A 14,104-nucleotide genomic window follows, 5' to 3' on the forward strand; every position below is an offset into this window, starting at 1 on the left:
AATGGAGCACAAGCTGGCCAGGGTGCCACGTTAGGGAATGTGGAGGGCCCAGCTGAGGGTGGAGGCATGATGCATCCACAGTGGCGCTAGTCTACCTGGCTGAGCCCTTCTCCTACAGCCTCAGCAGCTTCAGTAGTGGCTGAATTCACGTAGAGCTGGGACCTGGCCAGGCAGGTGCATCAGAAGCACAACAGGGCAAAGGCATTTAGGAGACTGGTATGACAGTGATTTGAGGGATGGGCCACAGCATATAAGCTGGATAGAGAAGTGAAGACAATGAAGTGGCCAAAGGATGGTGAAAGAGCTGAAGGAAAGCAACCACTAAGGAGAAAAGTGGGTAAATTTGAATCAAGGAACACTTAGGGTTGCAGACAAAGCAAGTCAGAGGCTTGGGGCAGTAAGGGGGCGCTGGGCTTACTGGGCTGAAGCGCAGGTAGTGAAAGAGGAGAGCAGCATGTAACGGAACCACAGTCTCTGCCAAATTAAACTGCTTGCTTGCAGACAGGCCTGAACCCAGAAAAATGAAAAGATATGCAAAGAAGAGGCTTCAGGATGGATGAAATTGTAATAATCGCCCTTCTCTGTGATTACCACCACCAGGTGCCGTCACCTCAGCTGACTCATGGTGACCCCATGTGTCAGAGTAGAATTGTGCGCCACAGGGTTTTCAATGGTTGACTTTTCAGAAGTAGGTCACCAGGTCTTTCTTCCGAGGCATACTTGGGTAGACTCAAACCTCCAACCTTTCAGTTAGCAGCCAAGCGCGTTAAACATTCGCACCACCCAGGGGCTCCTCTTTTTGATTAGGTAGGGCATTACACAAAGAGTACAGAATTTGAAGATTTTTTGGAAACCTTTGAAATCTCACTAAAGAGGCTTCATTTCCATACTGAATGACAGAGAAAAAAGAGAGATGCTCAGCTAGGGGAAGCCAGAAGTTACTAAATTCAAGCAAACTAAACTTCATTTTGGGATTTAGCTTTGGATTCTGATCATATCTGCCATGGACTTGCTATGTGATGTAACAATGTTTAAATATAATGTAACAACAGTTAACTTTTACTAAGTGCTTTCTATGTGCCAGCACAGTGGTTAAGAGCTCGGCTGCTAACCAAAAGGTTGGCAGTTTGAATCCAGTGGGGCAGTTCTACTCTGTCCTATAGGGTCACTATGAGTCAGAATCGACTAGATGGCAATGGGTTTGGTTTTTGCTTTTTTATTCTAAGACCTTTACATGTTTTATTCAGTCCTCTCTGAGGTAGATACTTTTATTATCCTCATTTTAGTTATGGGGAAACTGAGACCTAGAGTGGTTACCTAAGCGGCAGGCTTGGTCTCTTAATTTTTCAGATGAGAATGACAATGCCAGTTGGGACATTATGAGAAGTGAACCATAAAAATAATGGAATATTCACCTAATGGAATATTATGCAACAATTACGAACAATGATGAATCTGTGAAACATAACATGGAGGAACCTGGAAGGCATTATGCTGAGTGAAATACATGAGTTGCAAAAGGACAAATATTGTATGAGACCACTATTACAAGAACTAAAGGAAAAGTTTAAACACAGAAGAAAATATTCTTTGATGGTTACCAGTGTGGGGAGGGAGGGAGTGGGGTATTCACTAATTAGATAGTAGACAAGAACTATTTTAGGTGAAGGGAAAGAAAACGCACAATACAGGGGAGGTCAGCACAACTGGACTAAACCAAAAGCAAAGAAGTTTTGTGAATACAACCAAATGCTTCAAAGAGGCCAGAGTAGCAGGGACAGTGGTCTGGGGACCATAGTTGCAGGCAACATCTAGGTCAACTGGCATAACAAAATGTATTAACATTCTGTACCTCACTATGGTGAGTGGCATCTGGGGTCTTCAACACTAGCAAGTGGCCATCTAAGATGCATCAATTGGCCTCAACCCACCTGGAACAAAGGAGAATGAAGAACACCAAAGACACATGGTAAAGAGGAGCCCAAGAGACAGAACGGGCCACATAAACCAGGGACTACATCAGCCTGAGACCAGAAGAACTAGATGGTGCCCGGCTACCACCAATGATTGCCCTGACAGGGAACACAATGGAGAATCCCTGATGCAGAACAGTGGGATGCAGATCTCAAATTATCATAATAAGACCAGGCTTAATGGTCTGAGACTAGAGACACCCCAGAGGTCATGGTCCCCAGACCCTCTGTTAGCCCAAGGCTGGAACTATTCCCGAAACCAACTCTTCAGACAGGAACTGGACTATAAGATAGAAAATGATACTGGTGAGGAGTGTGCTTCGTGGCTCAAGTAGACACATGAGAATACGTGGGCAGCTCCTGTCTGGAGGGAAGATGAAAAGGCAGAGGGGGACAGGAGTTGGTTGAATGGACACAAGGAATACAGGGTGGAGAGGAGGAGTGTGCTGTCTCAGGGGGAGAACAGCTAGGAGTACATAGCAAGGTGGGTATAAGTTTTTGTATGAGAGACTGACTTGATTTGTAAACTTTCACTTGAGGCACAATAAATAAAAAATAAAAATGGAATATTTCAAAGAAAATTAAGTCCATTTAAATTCTAAATAATAATTTTGATGACACGAAGGCACCAATTTGATGGATTTTTTTTTTTTAAATCTTAATACCAACCTATAGTTCTCTGAATTAGCATGCACTCTTTCTCTTTTGTGGAAAAATGGCTTCTGCTTGAAATGCCAAAGTCAAAGCAGTATTTGTTTTTCCCCATGTCAAACAGAGTGCAGTTAAATACCGTCCTTCTCTCTCCCAGGTTGAGGCTGTTTTCAGCCAGCCGAGCAGCCCCTTCCCCAGGGCGTCTGGGGGCCTCCTTGAAGACAGCGATCACTCCCTGCACAAAGATGCAAGGCGGAGGCACCACCATCACCTCCATCACAGACTCACACATCAGGTCTGGCACCATCACCAGTTTGTATCCGAACTTCTGGGCCAGGTCTGTGGGTCCTGTGGAAGTAATGACCGAGTTGCGGCCAAGTAGCTTCAGCACTACAGTAACATAGGCTTCCGGCCCGACAGGTGCACAGCCAAACTCAATCCACTGACCTTGACAGAGTTCTGCCCTTTTGCTCGTTCTTATTTCCAGGGGCTGTCCCTGACTACTTCTCGCCTCGGGAAGACTGTTGGTGAAGATGACATCCACCGAGATGTCGGGCTTGTCCACAGGGAATGCACACAGTGGTTGATTGGTAAAAAGACCCACCTGAAAGGTGCCCTCTGCTGCATTGGAGGTCCTGTTTAAGTCAATATGAAAAACTGGCCACTCCACCTTCAGAAAGGCACTTCTCTCCCACCAGGGGACTGCAGGACTATTGTCTGCTGTTTCCAAAGCCATTGTGAACCAGTAGTCACCAGCCTCCTTGAAGTAGAAGCACTCAAACTCAAGTGTTCCCTGGGACTGGTTGGTCAGAAGGTATTTGGTGGTAACAGTCTGGTTGGTGTTGGCTTCCAACAGCAAGACAGATACATTCCTCAACGTGCCATTAGCACCATCAAGATGCTGAAAATCCACAGACACCGTGTTGTTGCTCAGCGCTACATGGCTTGGCTCTCCCAAGAGGAGGTACTCAGCTTCGCCAAAAACTGAAAGGAATGGGTCAGAATGGGTTTTAAAAAGGAGTAACTGAGTGCTTCCCATAACCCAGGCATTATATTGTACATCTCTCCCTCAAATGGGCTGGAAATGGATAACACAGACACAGTTGATGAGTTCCAGCCACAGCAGACAGGAGTAGTACACTAAAGAGACCCAGCTGCATTACTGTAGAACTCTTGTTCCTGCAGACAAGGATACATTCTCATTTAGAAACTACAATTTGGATTCACTATATCCTGGGCTACTACAGTGCAGTTTTCGTCTCTCTCTCCCCATTCCTTTATTGTATTTAAAGTAATTGGTGTCTCTACATAAACGGGGAAAAAACAGACCTGTGAAAATAACCTGCCTTTTCCTTTTTTTTTTTCCTTTAGTGGCATGTGTATTCTATGCTCATTCAACTTTCATCTTTATATTCCAGTAAGATATTTTTCTCTCAAAAACAAAAATCTTTGCGTACTTTAACTGGAGAATCTGAATGTGTTTAATTATCATTGTGAAACCAAGGACACTTTTATAAGTTTTTGCATGAAAACTGTTATACATAGAGCAATCTGTCTTTAAAAGAAATAAGTTCCAGATTGGTTTTCCTTAAGTCAAGTGCCTTCTAACGTAAACATTTTCTTAAAAAAGAAAAATGACTGAAGAAGGTGACCTACTAGACAAAATGAACAGCACGAGTCCTGGCTCACTTAACTGGCTGCACCACTGGTTATCACACGAATCAGCATTCTCTGTATCTCGGATCACGTATTTTTTATCAAATTTGAAAAAACAACTTCCATTCCCATACCATTAACTGCTTAAATGTCTATATTTGGAAATCATCAAAAGAAAAGCAGTGAATTTTATGTCATACTGTTGAATTGATTAGTTCAGAAGTTGCATAAAACTCACTGAAAAGTGAACTAAATTTTTGGTTGGAACAAGCTGAACAGAACTAACGTTAGGCACCTACTATGTGCTCAGACTCGAGTGCCTGGGTGGTACAAATGGTTAAGGGCTCAGCTGCCAACTGAAAGGTTGCAGTTTGAGCCCACCCAGAGGTGCCTCAGAAGAAAGGCCTGGGGATCTACTTCCAAAATATCATCCGTTGAAAACCCTATGGAGCACAGTTCTACCCCGACACACACGGGGTCGCCATGAGTCAGCACTGAATCATGGCAACTGGTTTTGTGTGTGCTCAAGACATTTAAGGTGCTTCACATTCTTGATTTCATTTTATCCTAACAACAACCCTGTGGAGTCAATATTATTACTGAGGTTGAAAGAGATTAAGAAATTTATCTAAGGGCACACAACCGGCAATGATGCTCTAGCAGCGAAACTCTCTTGTCAAGTGAGATCTTTTGTACAGCTCCAATATATAAAACATGTAAGTGTGTGTTAAGTTTAAATTTATAATACTGAATTACTGAGAAATCAAAGAGAACTCAGGTCAACACGCTTGTCTCCAGTTTGCTAAAATGAGATTTGTTTTTTATTACTCTTCCTACAAAGCTAAAAGTATATTTAAAATGAAATTTGAATCAAGTATGCAGAATCTCTGAAGAACCCTAAAAGAAACCAAGGTTGAAAAGATCAAAGCTGGAAAGGAACTCACTGTAGACCCTTCCCTGCCTCTTTGAAGAAAGGTCATCAACATCAATACATTTATAAATCTCACACAGGGCTTCAAACCAGTTCTTTCTGGATCAGTCATGGCCGAGGAAGTGAAACGGGACAGACCCAAATTTTTTAAATTTGGGTGAACTGTAACGATAACTGGAATGAAAAATTGATGGGTTGAGGGCCTGCTAGAAACCTAATCTCCTTCTTAGAAAACAAGGGCAGCATATGCATTGCATAGCAACAAAATCTCTCTCCCATCAGGTTTTCAGCAGAGTCAGAAACAGTGGTGCCCCACTCAAAGATGGTGGCGGACCATGCAGCTCTGAGTGTGTGCTGCTCTCCACAGTTCTGCCAATAACTCAATCTCATGCATCAGGCTCCTGAAAGAGCTCACTACGCCTCTTCTGAGCCTCCCATTCCGGGGCTTTGACCCATAATTATTCTCCTTCCAATTATTGTTCTGGATCACCCAAATGGTAAAAATTCAGGTCTGTTCCAGTTAAGCTTCGTAGGCCATGACTAAACTGGTCTGAACCGGTTCAAAGCCCTGATCTCACATTTATGTTTCTTTATTGATACCCAGAACCAAAACCAAACCCAGTGCCGTCAAGCTGATTCTGACTCATAGCAACCCTATAGGACAGAGCAGAGCTGCCCCATGGAGTTTCCCAGGAGCACCTGGTGGATTCAAACTGCTGACCCTTTGGTTAGCAGCTGTAGCACTTAACCACTACACCACCAGGGTTTCCTACAGGTCCCCAGGTAGCACAAATGGTTTATGCTTGACTGCTAACCTAATGGTAGGCAGTTTGAACCCACCCAGCAATACTGCGGAAGATAGACCTGGTGATCCACTTCTGTTAAGATTACAGCCAAGAAAACCCTATGGAGCAGGTCTACTCTGTAACATATGGAGTCACCATGAGTTGGAATCGACTTGATGGCCAAATAACAACAACAACAACAATATAGCATTAAGTATGCTCACAATACTTACCATAGTCACAGAGTACCACCAACAATAGATTTGAAAAGTCTTTCAACATTTGTTTCATTCTGATCAGCAAAATCCCAGGTCTTTGATCTCCTCATGACCTTTCTCACATCCAAATCTTGAATTTTTTCCAAGAACACCTGAAATTAGAACCTTGGAAAATGATGACTCTGTTCAATGCTTTTCATAAAACAGTAATGATGAAATGACAAAACCATTCTAAGAATTTAAACTTCCTAGGGTACAGTGAAAGGAAAACAGGGAGGATGCTAATTTTCCCTGGGGAAATGATCTCCGATCACACATGCCCCTTTCATTCCATTACAGTTCACTTGTTAAGAACATTCAACAGGTAAGTCCAACACCAAGAGTATCTCTGCAGAACATCAAGCTTTATAGCACCCTTAGTGGGTGTCATTTGCTTAGAGTTTGTTGTTGCCTAATTTTACCAAAGCTAACGCCCAATCTGAAGAATACATTTTCACATTATTTGTTTGGCATATCACATTGATCAACTTACTAAATTTCTGCTAAACGCTCATTTTACATAGCCTAGAACTCTTCCTGCCTTGCTTGCACAAATAGGCTTATCACACTAAGTCTTCCCTGCAAAACTGGTGTATTATCTGGACTGTTTCATCACGCCTACATCAAAACCATCAACCCTTAAAAGAAAGAAACACCCAGAGCATTCCAATTAAATATGAACTCCATATGGCCCTGGCTTCCCTTCTATAAGACAGTCTAAAGAAAAGACAGATAAATAATAACTTTTAACTTCTGTCAGTCGTCCAATACCTGTTACTGCTGGTGTGCATAGGAAGGTAGATGACTCATGCGGCAGTCTTCTCAGACCACCTAGGAGGGCAGGGAAGACCTCGACAGCCCGTGATCCAGAGTTATCTGCAGTGACAGGCACTTATTTGATATAAACGATCTATTACACTGCAGAATAAAATGCAGGGCACTTGAGCCAGTTTTTCACATTGAGTCTAGCTGACTATGGGCTACTGAACATAAGCAAATATATATTTTCTTAACTTCTATGTTCCCATTATCCAGAGTTCATATATTTTTAATAAGTATATTATTTTCTAAATATATTTGTGTTACATCTCTTCAGATAAGAACAGAAAGTAATGGAATTAAGGGGACTGATTGAAATAATTCCAAGTACAATGAAAAGGAAACTGGTGTTTCTGTACTAGCTTTTTTCAATAAGTGTTGATTCAACAAAGGAAATACTGTACTTCCTCAAAGGGAAGCAGAAATCTGAAGTGCAATTATGCAGACAATTAATGCCCTCCCAACATCACTCACTCACACACACATACACAAACTCAACTTTGCTGGAATCAGCCATAAATTTGAACCAATCTCTTCCTTGAACATGGACAGGGAAAGCGGGACAAAGACTGAGTACCGGTGAGTACACAGGTGAGGCCCTTGCAGAAAACACCATCATATCCCTGGAGCAAGTGTGGGCACTTGGTACAATTAAAATGCTTCCTTTACAGTCACAGATACTCAGTAACCAAAATAAGGAAAAGAAGTAATTGATCCCTAACTCCAAAAGCTGAACTGGCTTCTCCCAAACTTCTTACTGCCTCATGTTAACGAGTTTTTAAAGAAGCCTCTAATCATAACTGATTGTGTGATTATAACACATTTTCCTTACGTATGAAAATGACCAGCAGAATACAAAATTGTGTGATAGCCTATATTTATAGTACTTTGAAACTGAATGGAAATGAAATATAAAATAAATGCGGAATTTTACTAGCTCAACCTTTAATTTGAAGAATTTAGAAGAGAACCCCCCAGAATGGAATGAAATGCAGGGTAAACAGCATTACCTTAAAAAAAACCCGTTATGGTGGAGTCGATCTGGACTCTGAGCGACCCCATAGGACAGAACAGAACTGCCCCATAGGGTTTCCAAGGAGTGGCTGGTAGATTCGAACGGCCGACCTTTTCGTTACCAGAGAAACGCTTAACCACTGGGCCATGCCTCTTCAATCTTTTTTTTTTTTTTTTTTTTTTACCTTGCTTACTTATTTTCTTCCAAATTGTCGTTTCTAATACCACAGCTGGACAGTTACAATGTTTGGCTTTTGAATCGTTTTAACAAAATAGGAACTTAGGTATATTTTGTACGCAAATTCTCTACAGCATTCAGACGCATAAACATTTCTAGAACAATTCTAAATATATCAGCTGAGAGCGTGGGGGAACGTTGTGAATACTGTCAAGGGCCAACTGCATCACACTCAGCTTAGATCCCACATTTTTGCTGAAACCAGCTAAGTTAAATGCTCCTGTATGCCCCACCCTAATGTCCTGGGGTCACATGACTTGTCAAAAAGGGAAAAAATTAAAAAGAAGCAAAGTGCTTTTGTCCCTTCTGTCAAATATGCATATGCTCGTGTGTATATATATAAGTAATATTTACTGCTATCCCACAACAGCCTTTATTTCTGCACCCCGCCGAATCTGCTCACCCTGGTCCCGTGCGCGGTGCCGCTTCCCTGGGAAGCTGAGCGCGCCGCGTCCACTCGGCCTTTGAAAGGCCCGCAAATCAGGTTCATGCTCGGAAATCTAGCCTGGCCCGCGTCGTCAGTAAAAAAAAAAAAAAGAAAGAAAGAAAGAAAAAAAGACCTCTTCAAATAAGCACCGTCTGAGATGAAACCCTTTCACACAGGATTTGTTTACAGAAGAAAAGAAACGTATCCTGAAACCCCGAGTATCCCGGGACGCGGTTTTTCAAGCACCCCAGCAATTCTCACCCAGCGCTCCTCCCGGGTCAGCCCACTCGCGGCAAAACCTGCTTGAGGGGAGCGCCGGGCGCCGGTGAGAGCCGGATTCCGGGACGCGGTGGCCGACAACTTTCCGAGCTGGTCCCTGGGGGAGCGGACGGGCTGGGCGCGTCGCGGGAACGCAGCCTCCACCCGGCGCCGGCAGGCTGCGGGAGGCAGCGGGGTCCGCCAGGGCGCTCCTTACCTCTCGGGACCGGCTGCGCGCGAGGCGGGCGGCGCAGGGCGGAGGCCTCGGGGCCGCGAGGCAGCGCGCAGAGCACCCCCTGCGCCCGGACTGCGCGCCCCGCCGCCCCGGCCGCCGCCGCCCCGCCCGGGCCCGCCCCCGACGGCGCGGGGAGGGCGGCGGCGCTGACTGAGGACGCGGCGAGGCCGGGCGGCGAGGTCGGCCCGTCCGCCCCGTGGGCAGCGCGTCGTTTCCCCCGGCGGGGCTGGACCGCGGCCGGCCAGGAAGCGGGCAGGAGCCATGCGCGGCCCGAGAGCCGGCCGCCCGGGAGGGCCACCGCCCCGCAGACGCAGACCCTTCTCCTCACACGTGCTCGCCGGGACCCGGAGCTTTAAGGGGCGCTAGCAGTGGCTCCCGACACTTCCAACCCAGTGTCTTCTCCCCCCGTCATTTTTTCTGGGAGACCACAAAAATCAGTCATTGAAATGGCATGTGTGGGCTTGGTTTCCCGAGTGCCATTTAAGAGTTTCAAAGGAAAACAGTTGAGGTGAAGTGCATCTTCATTATTCTTCACCTGGAGCCAGATTTGATTATTTAATTAAAAATAACTTGTTAGTTGTCGTTGAGTCGATTGGGACTCATGGTGACCCCATGTGCGCAGGATAGAACTGCTGTAATAGAGTTTTCAAGGCTGTGACCACCAAGCGGATCGCCTTCTGAGGAGCCCTCTGGGTGGGTCGAAGCCGCCAACCTTTCAGCTAGTGGTCAGCTAGCGCTTAACCGTTTGTGCCACCCAGGGACCCCCAAATAACTGGACATTTAAAATATATATACTGCGCAAATGTTAAATCTGTCTTAAATACCAAAGTATGGAGTCCACTTTAACAGCTCCATTTGTTTTTGAGCATGCTGTAGCTTACCATTTGCTTTTGACACAAAAGATACCGTGTAACAGACACAACTGATCTATAGTGATAGAAATCAGAGCACAGTGGTGGCCTCTGGTGAGAACATGATTGGAAAGGGGCAAGAGGGAACTTACTTGGATGAAAAATTGGTTGTATCGATTCAAAGTCTGAGTTACAGGAGTTTATACATTCGCCAAAACTTATCCAACTGAACATCTGTGCATTTTACCTCAATTTTTAAAACTTTAAGAAAATATATACCATTTCCAGGTTCTTGAATGTATCACAACTTTTAAAAGACATACAACTATTGTATGATATCAGAGGTACCAAATTTTCTGAGTCAATTAATACAGTCCTGTTGTTAGGTGCCTTCGAGTTGGTTCTCACTCAGCGACCCTATAGGACAGAGTACAACTGCCCCCATACAGTTTCCACAGAGAAGCTGGTGGATTGGAACTGCCGACCTTTTGGTTAGCAGCCGTATCTGAGTTTAAATTCCAGCCCTAACTCTCTAACTTAGGCCAAATTAATCTTCCCTCCACTGTAAAAGGCGTTAACAGACACTGAAGTTTTGTGGTGACTGACAATGTACAGCAAGCAATTTTAATCCTTCATATACACACTCTCCCCAGAAAGCCACTCTTGAGGGGTGGGAGGACTTAAATCTAAGGACAAGGGGCTGAATCAATACACTTGGTCATTTTTTAATGGCAGTTTTATTGAGATGCTTGGTTCTTTTTTAAAATTGGCATACCTGCCAAACTGCATTACTATCTTTATTAGACAGTTAAGATATATTTTTACTAAAAGAAGGCAATTTTAGAGTGAAGGGGGGGAAAAAAAAAGCTTCCCATAGAACAATGATTATGTATGGTCTTGTCAGTATTAACTAAAACTAAACTCGCTGTCGAGGTAACTTGAGTTTCTTTCTGTGTCAGTGTCTGGTCTAGTGATCTTGTGCAAATTGTGTAAAATTTATATTATCTCAATAATTCCCTTTATACATATGGGGAGATTTTTTTCCCCTAGGTAAATAAAATTTAAAACTGACTCATGATTATTAGGACACCAGTGACCCAATTTTCACACTATAGTAACAGCTTCTAATAACAAGATAGTACATATGTGTAATCTGACTTTTCTGGAGTGCTTCCGACACCATGGATGTGACAGAAGTAGAATAAAGATAGTGGCTCTCAGGCCAAGCCATGACAAATCTGGTTCCAGGAGCCTCTTGGGAAGAAGGTAAAGGACAGACTCAGGTTTGCCTGGTTAACTCATGACATAACATTATAATCGCCTTCTACCTACTGACAACTACTGGTCCTTGAGAGTTTAGCTTACAAGGCTCCACTCTGACAACAGTCCCAGATACTTCCATCACAACTAAAGGCTTCTTCTTCTGCCCCCACAGTATGCTACTTGTGTCCCTTCTGTGGCACTTCCTTCATCCCATCTTTGTTAAAGTTGCAGACATGTCTATTTTCCTCTTGTTAAGGGCAGAAGCTATATCTTATTCCGCTTTGTATTTCCCCAGTGGCCAACAAAGTTCTTCACACAAAGTCAATATGCATTCCAGAAAATGTTTGCTCAGATCAATTTAATCATGGGAAAATAAAGTGGAACCAAAATATAAAGGTGTATAGATCAGAGTTCACTCATTCAGTAATACTCATTAAGTCTCACTGTGTGCCAGGCCCTCTTCTAGACTCTGAGGATCTATGCATGAACAAACCAGATAAAAATCTCTACCCCTAGGAGCCTACACTCTAAATCCACCAAAAGGATGGGATTAGCAATAAATTTATATAAATTCATCTATACCTAATGGTAAAAAAAAAAAGACAACACAAATTGTGTAATTATTTAAATAGTTTATTAATGCTATAAAATTCTACTGTTGATACACAGTTTTCATTATATGTTGTACTTGCTATATTCATACCCACATACCCACATATCGGTCTATAAAGGATATAATCACAAGACTATGTATATTGAACTTCACTGGCAATTTAAGAGCTCTTCAAGGATAATTTTGAGCATGTACTTGATTTTGTCCTTTGGCACAGTCCTTACAACCTAACCACATTGCAAGTTGTGACTGCACTATACTAAAATGAAGACTGAGGTTGTTGGGCAAAGGAGAACCAAACTAAGTATCTGAGCATGCGAATGATGAATCCAAGCTCTGATTGGATCAGTCGGGCAACAAACAGGGAATAAGAGAGCACAGTCACACAAATGGTCACACATGGTCAATCAACAGTGAAATTGACATTGAGAATTTAAAAAGTGGTTCACAAGCCACCTCCCATTCCTTTCAGATAACTAAAATAGTAAGAGCTTGATGTCATAAATATATTTATAAATCAATTCTTGATAATAAAGTCTTAAAAAAAATCCTTAACATACTGGTTTATTCTGACTTTGAGGTTTATCATTTTCGCGTATTTTTTAAAGAATATTTAAAAGAACATCAAGAAAAATCATTTAATTTTGCAATAAGTTTAATATATATATGAATATCAATCATTTAACCCTGAAAACAATCTTACACAATGTAAAAAAATTTTTCTTGTCAATAAGTGACTAGAAATATTCCATTATCATAAAGCTAGAAACAGATTTATGTGCTTGAAAGCAAAAATAATAATTATACCAATGATAAGCACCAAAACAGAACTTTTTTTGCACTTAGGGCCTGATTGGTTATACTTAAACATAGCCTCTATCAACAGAAGGACCAAAATATCATCTTATTGGGGGGGGGGTGCCTAAAAATACATACAGAGCTCTGGAAACAGTGAAGAATGCCCATTTTCAAACTAAAATAATAAACTCAATCATACTAGGTTTTTTTTTTTTTAATTAATGTGACATCTGCAAAACATTCATGTCACTTTTCTTCTTTAGTTCACTTTATACAATTATGATTGCATCATTTTTGTTAATCTGGTGCCACACTAAATAAATACATAAACATGTTGAATTATGTGGATTTGCTATAACAAATCCAAACCAATAGAACTAGATCCAGTAGCTCAAACAACTTTACTTGCAATTCATTACAACTGGTAAAACAGATTATAATTTATCTTTGTAACTTTTAAACACCTGAGCCTGATGAGATACTGTGCGCGTGTGTGCGTGTGAGTGTGCGTGTGAAAGAGAGAGAGAGAGACAGCAAGCAATGCCCAGAGAAAGGACTGACATACACCACAAGCTTACACAATAGGCTACCTAAGCCTTGCACGGGCAGACACTGAATTGCCCCAAAACAAACTTGAGGCTGTGCCTTGGGGGGAATCAGAGTATCTGTCACCACGATGAAGAATCAGTCACAGGTCTGACAAACTAAGCCTACAGCAGAATGCTACGGCCACAACATTCCTGCTGACACCGGAAGACGTGAAACGGCGACAGTCACTTTTCAGGTAAGGATCTTGGGTGCACTGGGAGGGACTCCCCAGGTCTGCAGCTGAGGATCCCTGGAACTTTCCAAAAGGGTGTTTGTAGCAGCCTCTGGTGGTGGACTTCCACCTCACTTAGGAATTCCAGAGTGTGAACCTGGATGTCTCTCTTCCGAGCCCGAACGGTTCAATACAGGTACTATTCATATTGCATAACTACCCATGCCACCCTTCTGGAGGCTTGGACAAAACTAAGAACCATCACTACGCTTCCACTTCCAACTCGGTCTCAAAAAGGGAGCCTTCCTTCTGTCCTAAAGGGGTCCCTGAGTTTGAGGTATGCTGACATACAACGTGCTGTATAGCTGTAACATATGATGTCTACTTTAAAACTCAAGCCATCTAAATTCAGTATTAGCCAGTTTTTGTTATCTCTGTAATACTTTTTTATCAAGATAGCTTCTCTATACAACTTATAATGTGTAAGGCAAAGAACAAAAGAAAAATATAGTCAGCATGATAGATTTTTAAAAGTTCAGTGGTGAAACTCCTTTAAGAAGAAAAAGGAGACATAC

General features: G+C 42.7%; 1 protein-coding gene across 10 annotated transcripts in view; it reads right to left on the reverse strand.

Moving 5' to 3' along the window:
- THSD1 (thrombospondin type 1 domain containing 1) overlaps nucleotides 1-9,312 on the reverse strand; it is a 31,212-nt gene extending 21,900 nt beyond the window's left edge. For 2 of the 10 annotated variants that reach the window (XM_049853306.1, XM_049853297.1), the window contains exons 1-3: nucleotides 9,013-9,101; nucleotides 6,230-8,829; nucleotides 2,643-3,608 (exon numbers count right to left, since the gene is read on the reverse strand). In XM_049853306.1, the coding sequence (XP_049709263.1) occupies nucleotides 2,643-3,608; nucleotides 6,230-6,287 (1,024 nt within the window). In that variant the 5' untranslated portion in view covers nucleotides 6,288-8,829; nucleotides 9,013-9,101. Of the gene's footprint in view, nucleotides 1-2,642; nucleotides 3,609-6,229; nucleotides 8,830-9,012; nucleotides 9,103-9,226 lie in introns of those variants that run through there. The other 8 variants (XM_049853305.1, XM_049853302.1, XM_049853301.1 and 5 more) reach the window with 8 other exon arrangements.
- Nucleotides 9,313-14,104: the final 4,792 nt, after the last annotated feature.

Source organism: Elephas maximus, chromosome 14, assembly GCF_024166365.1.
Source record: "Elephas maximus indicus isolate mEleMax1 chromosome 14, mEleMax1 primary haplotype, whole genome shotgun sequence".
Taxonomy (NCBI): domain Eukaryota; kingdom Metazoa; phylum Chordata; class Mammalia; order Proboscidea; family Elephantidae; genus Elephas; species Elephas maximus.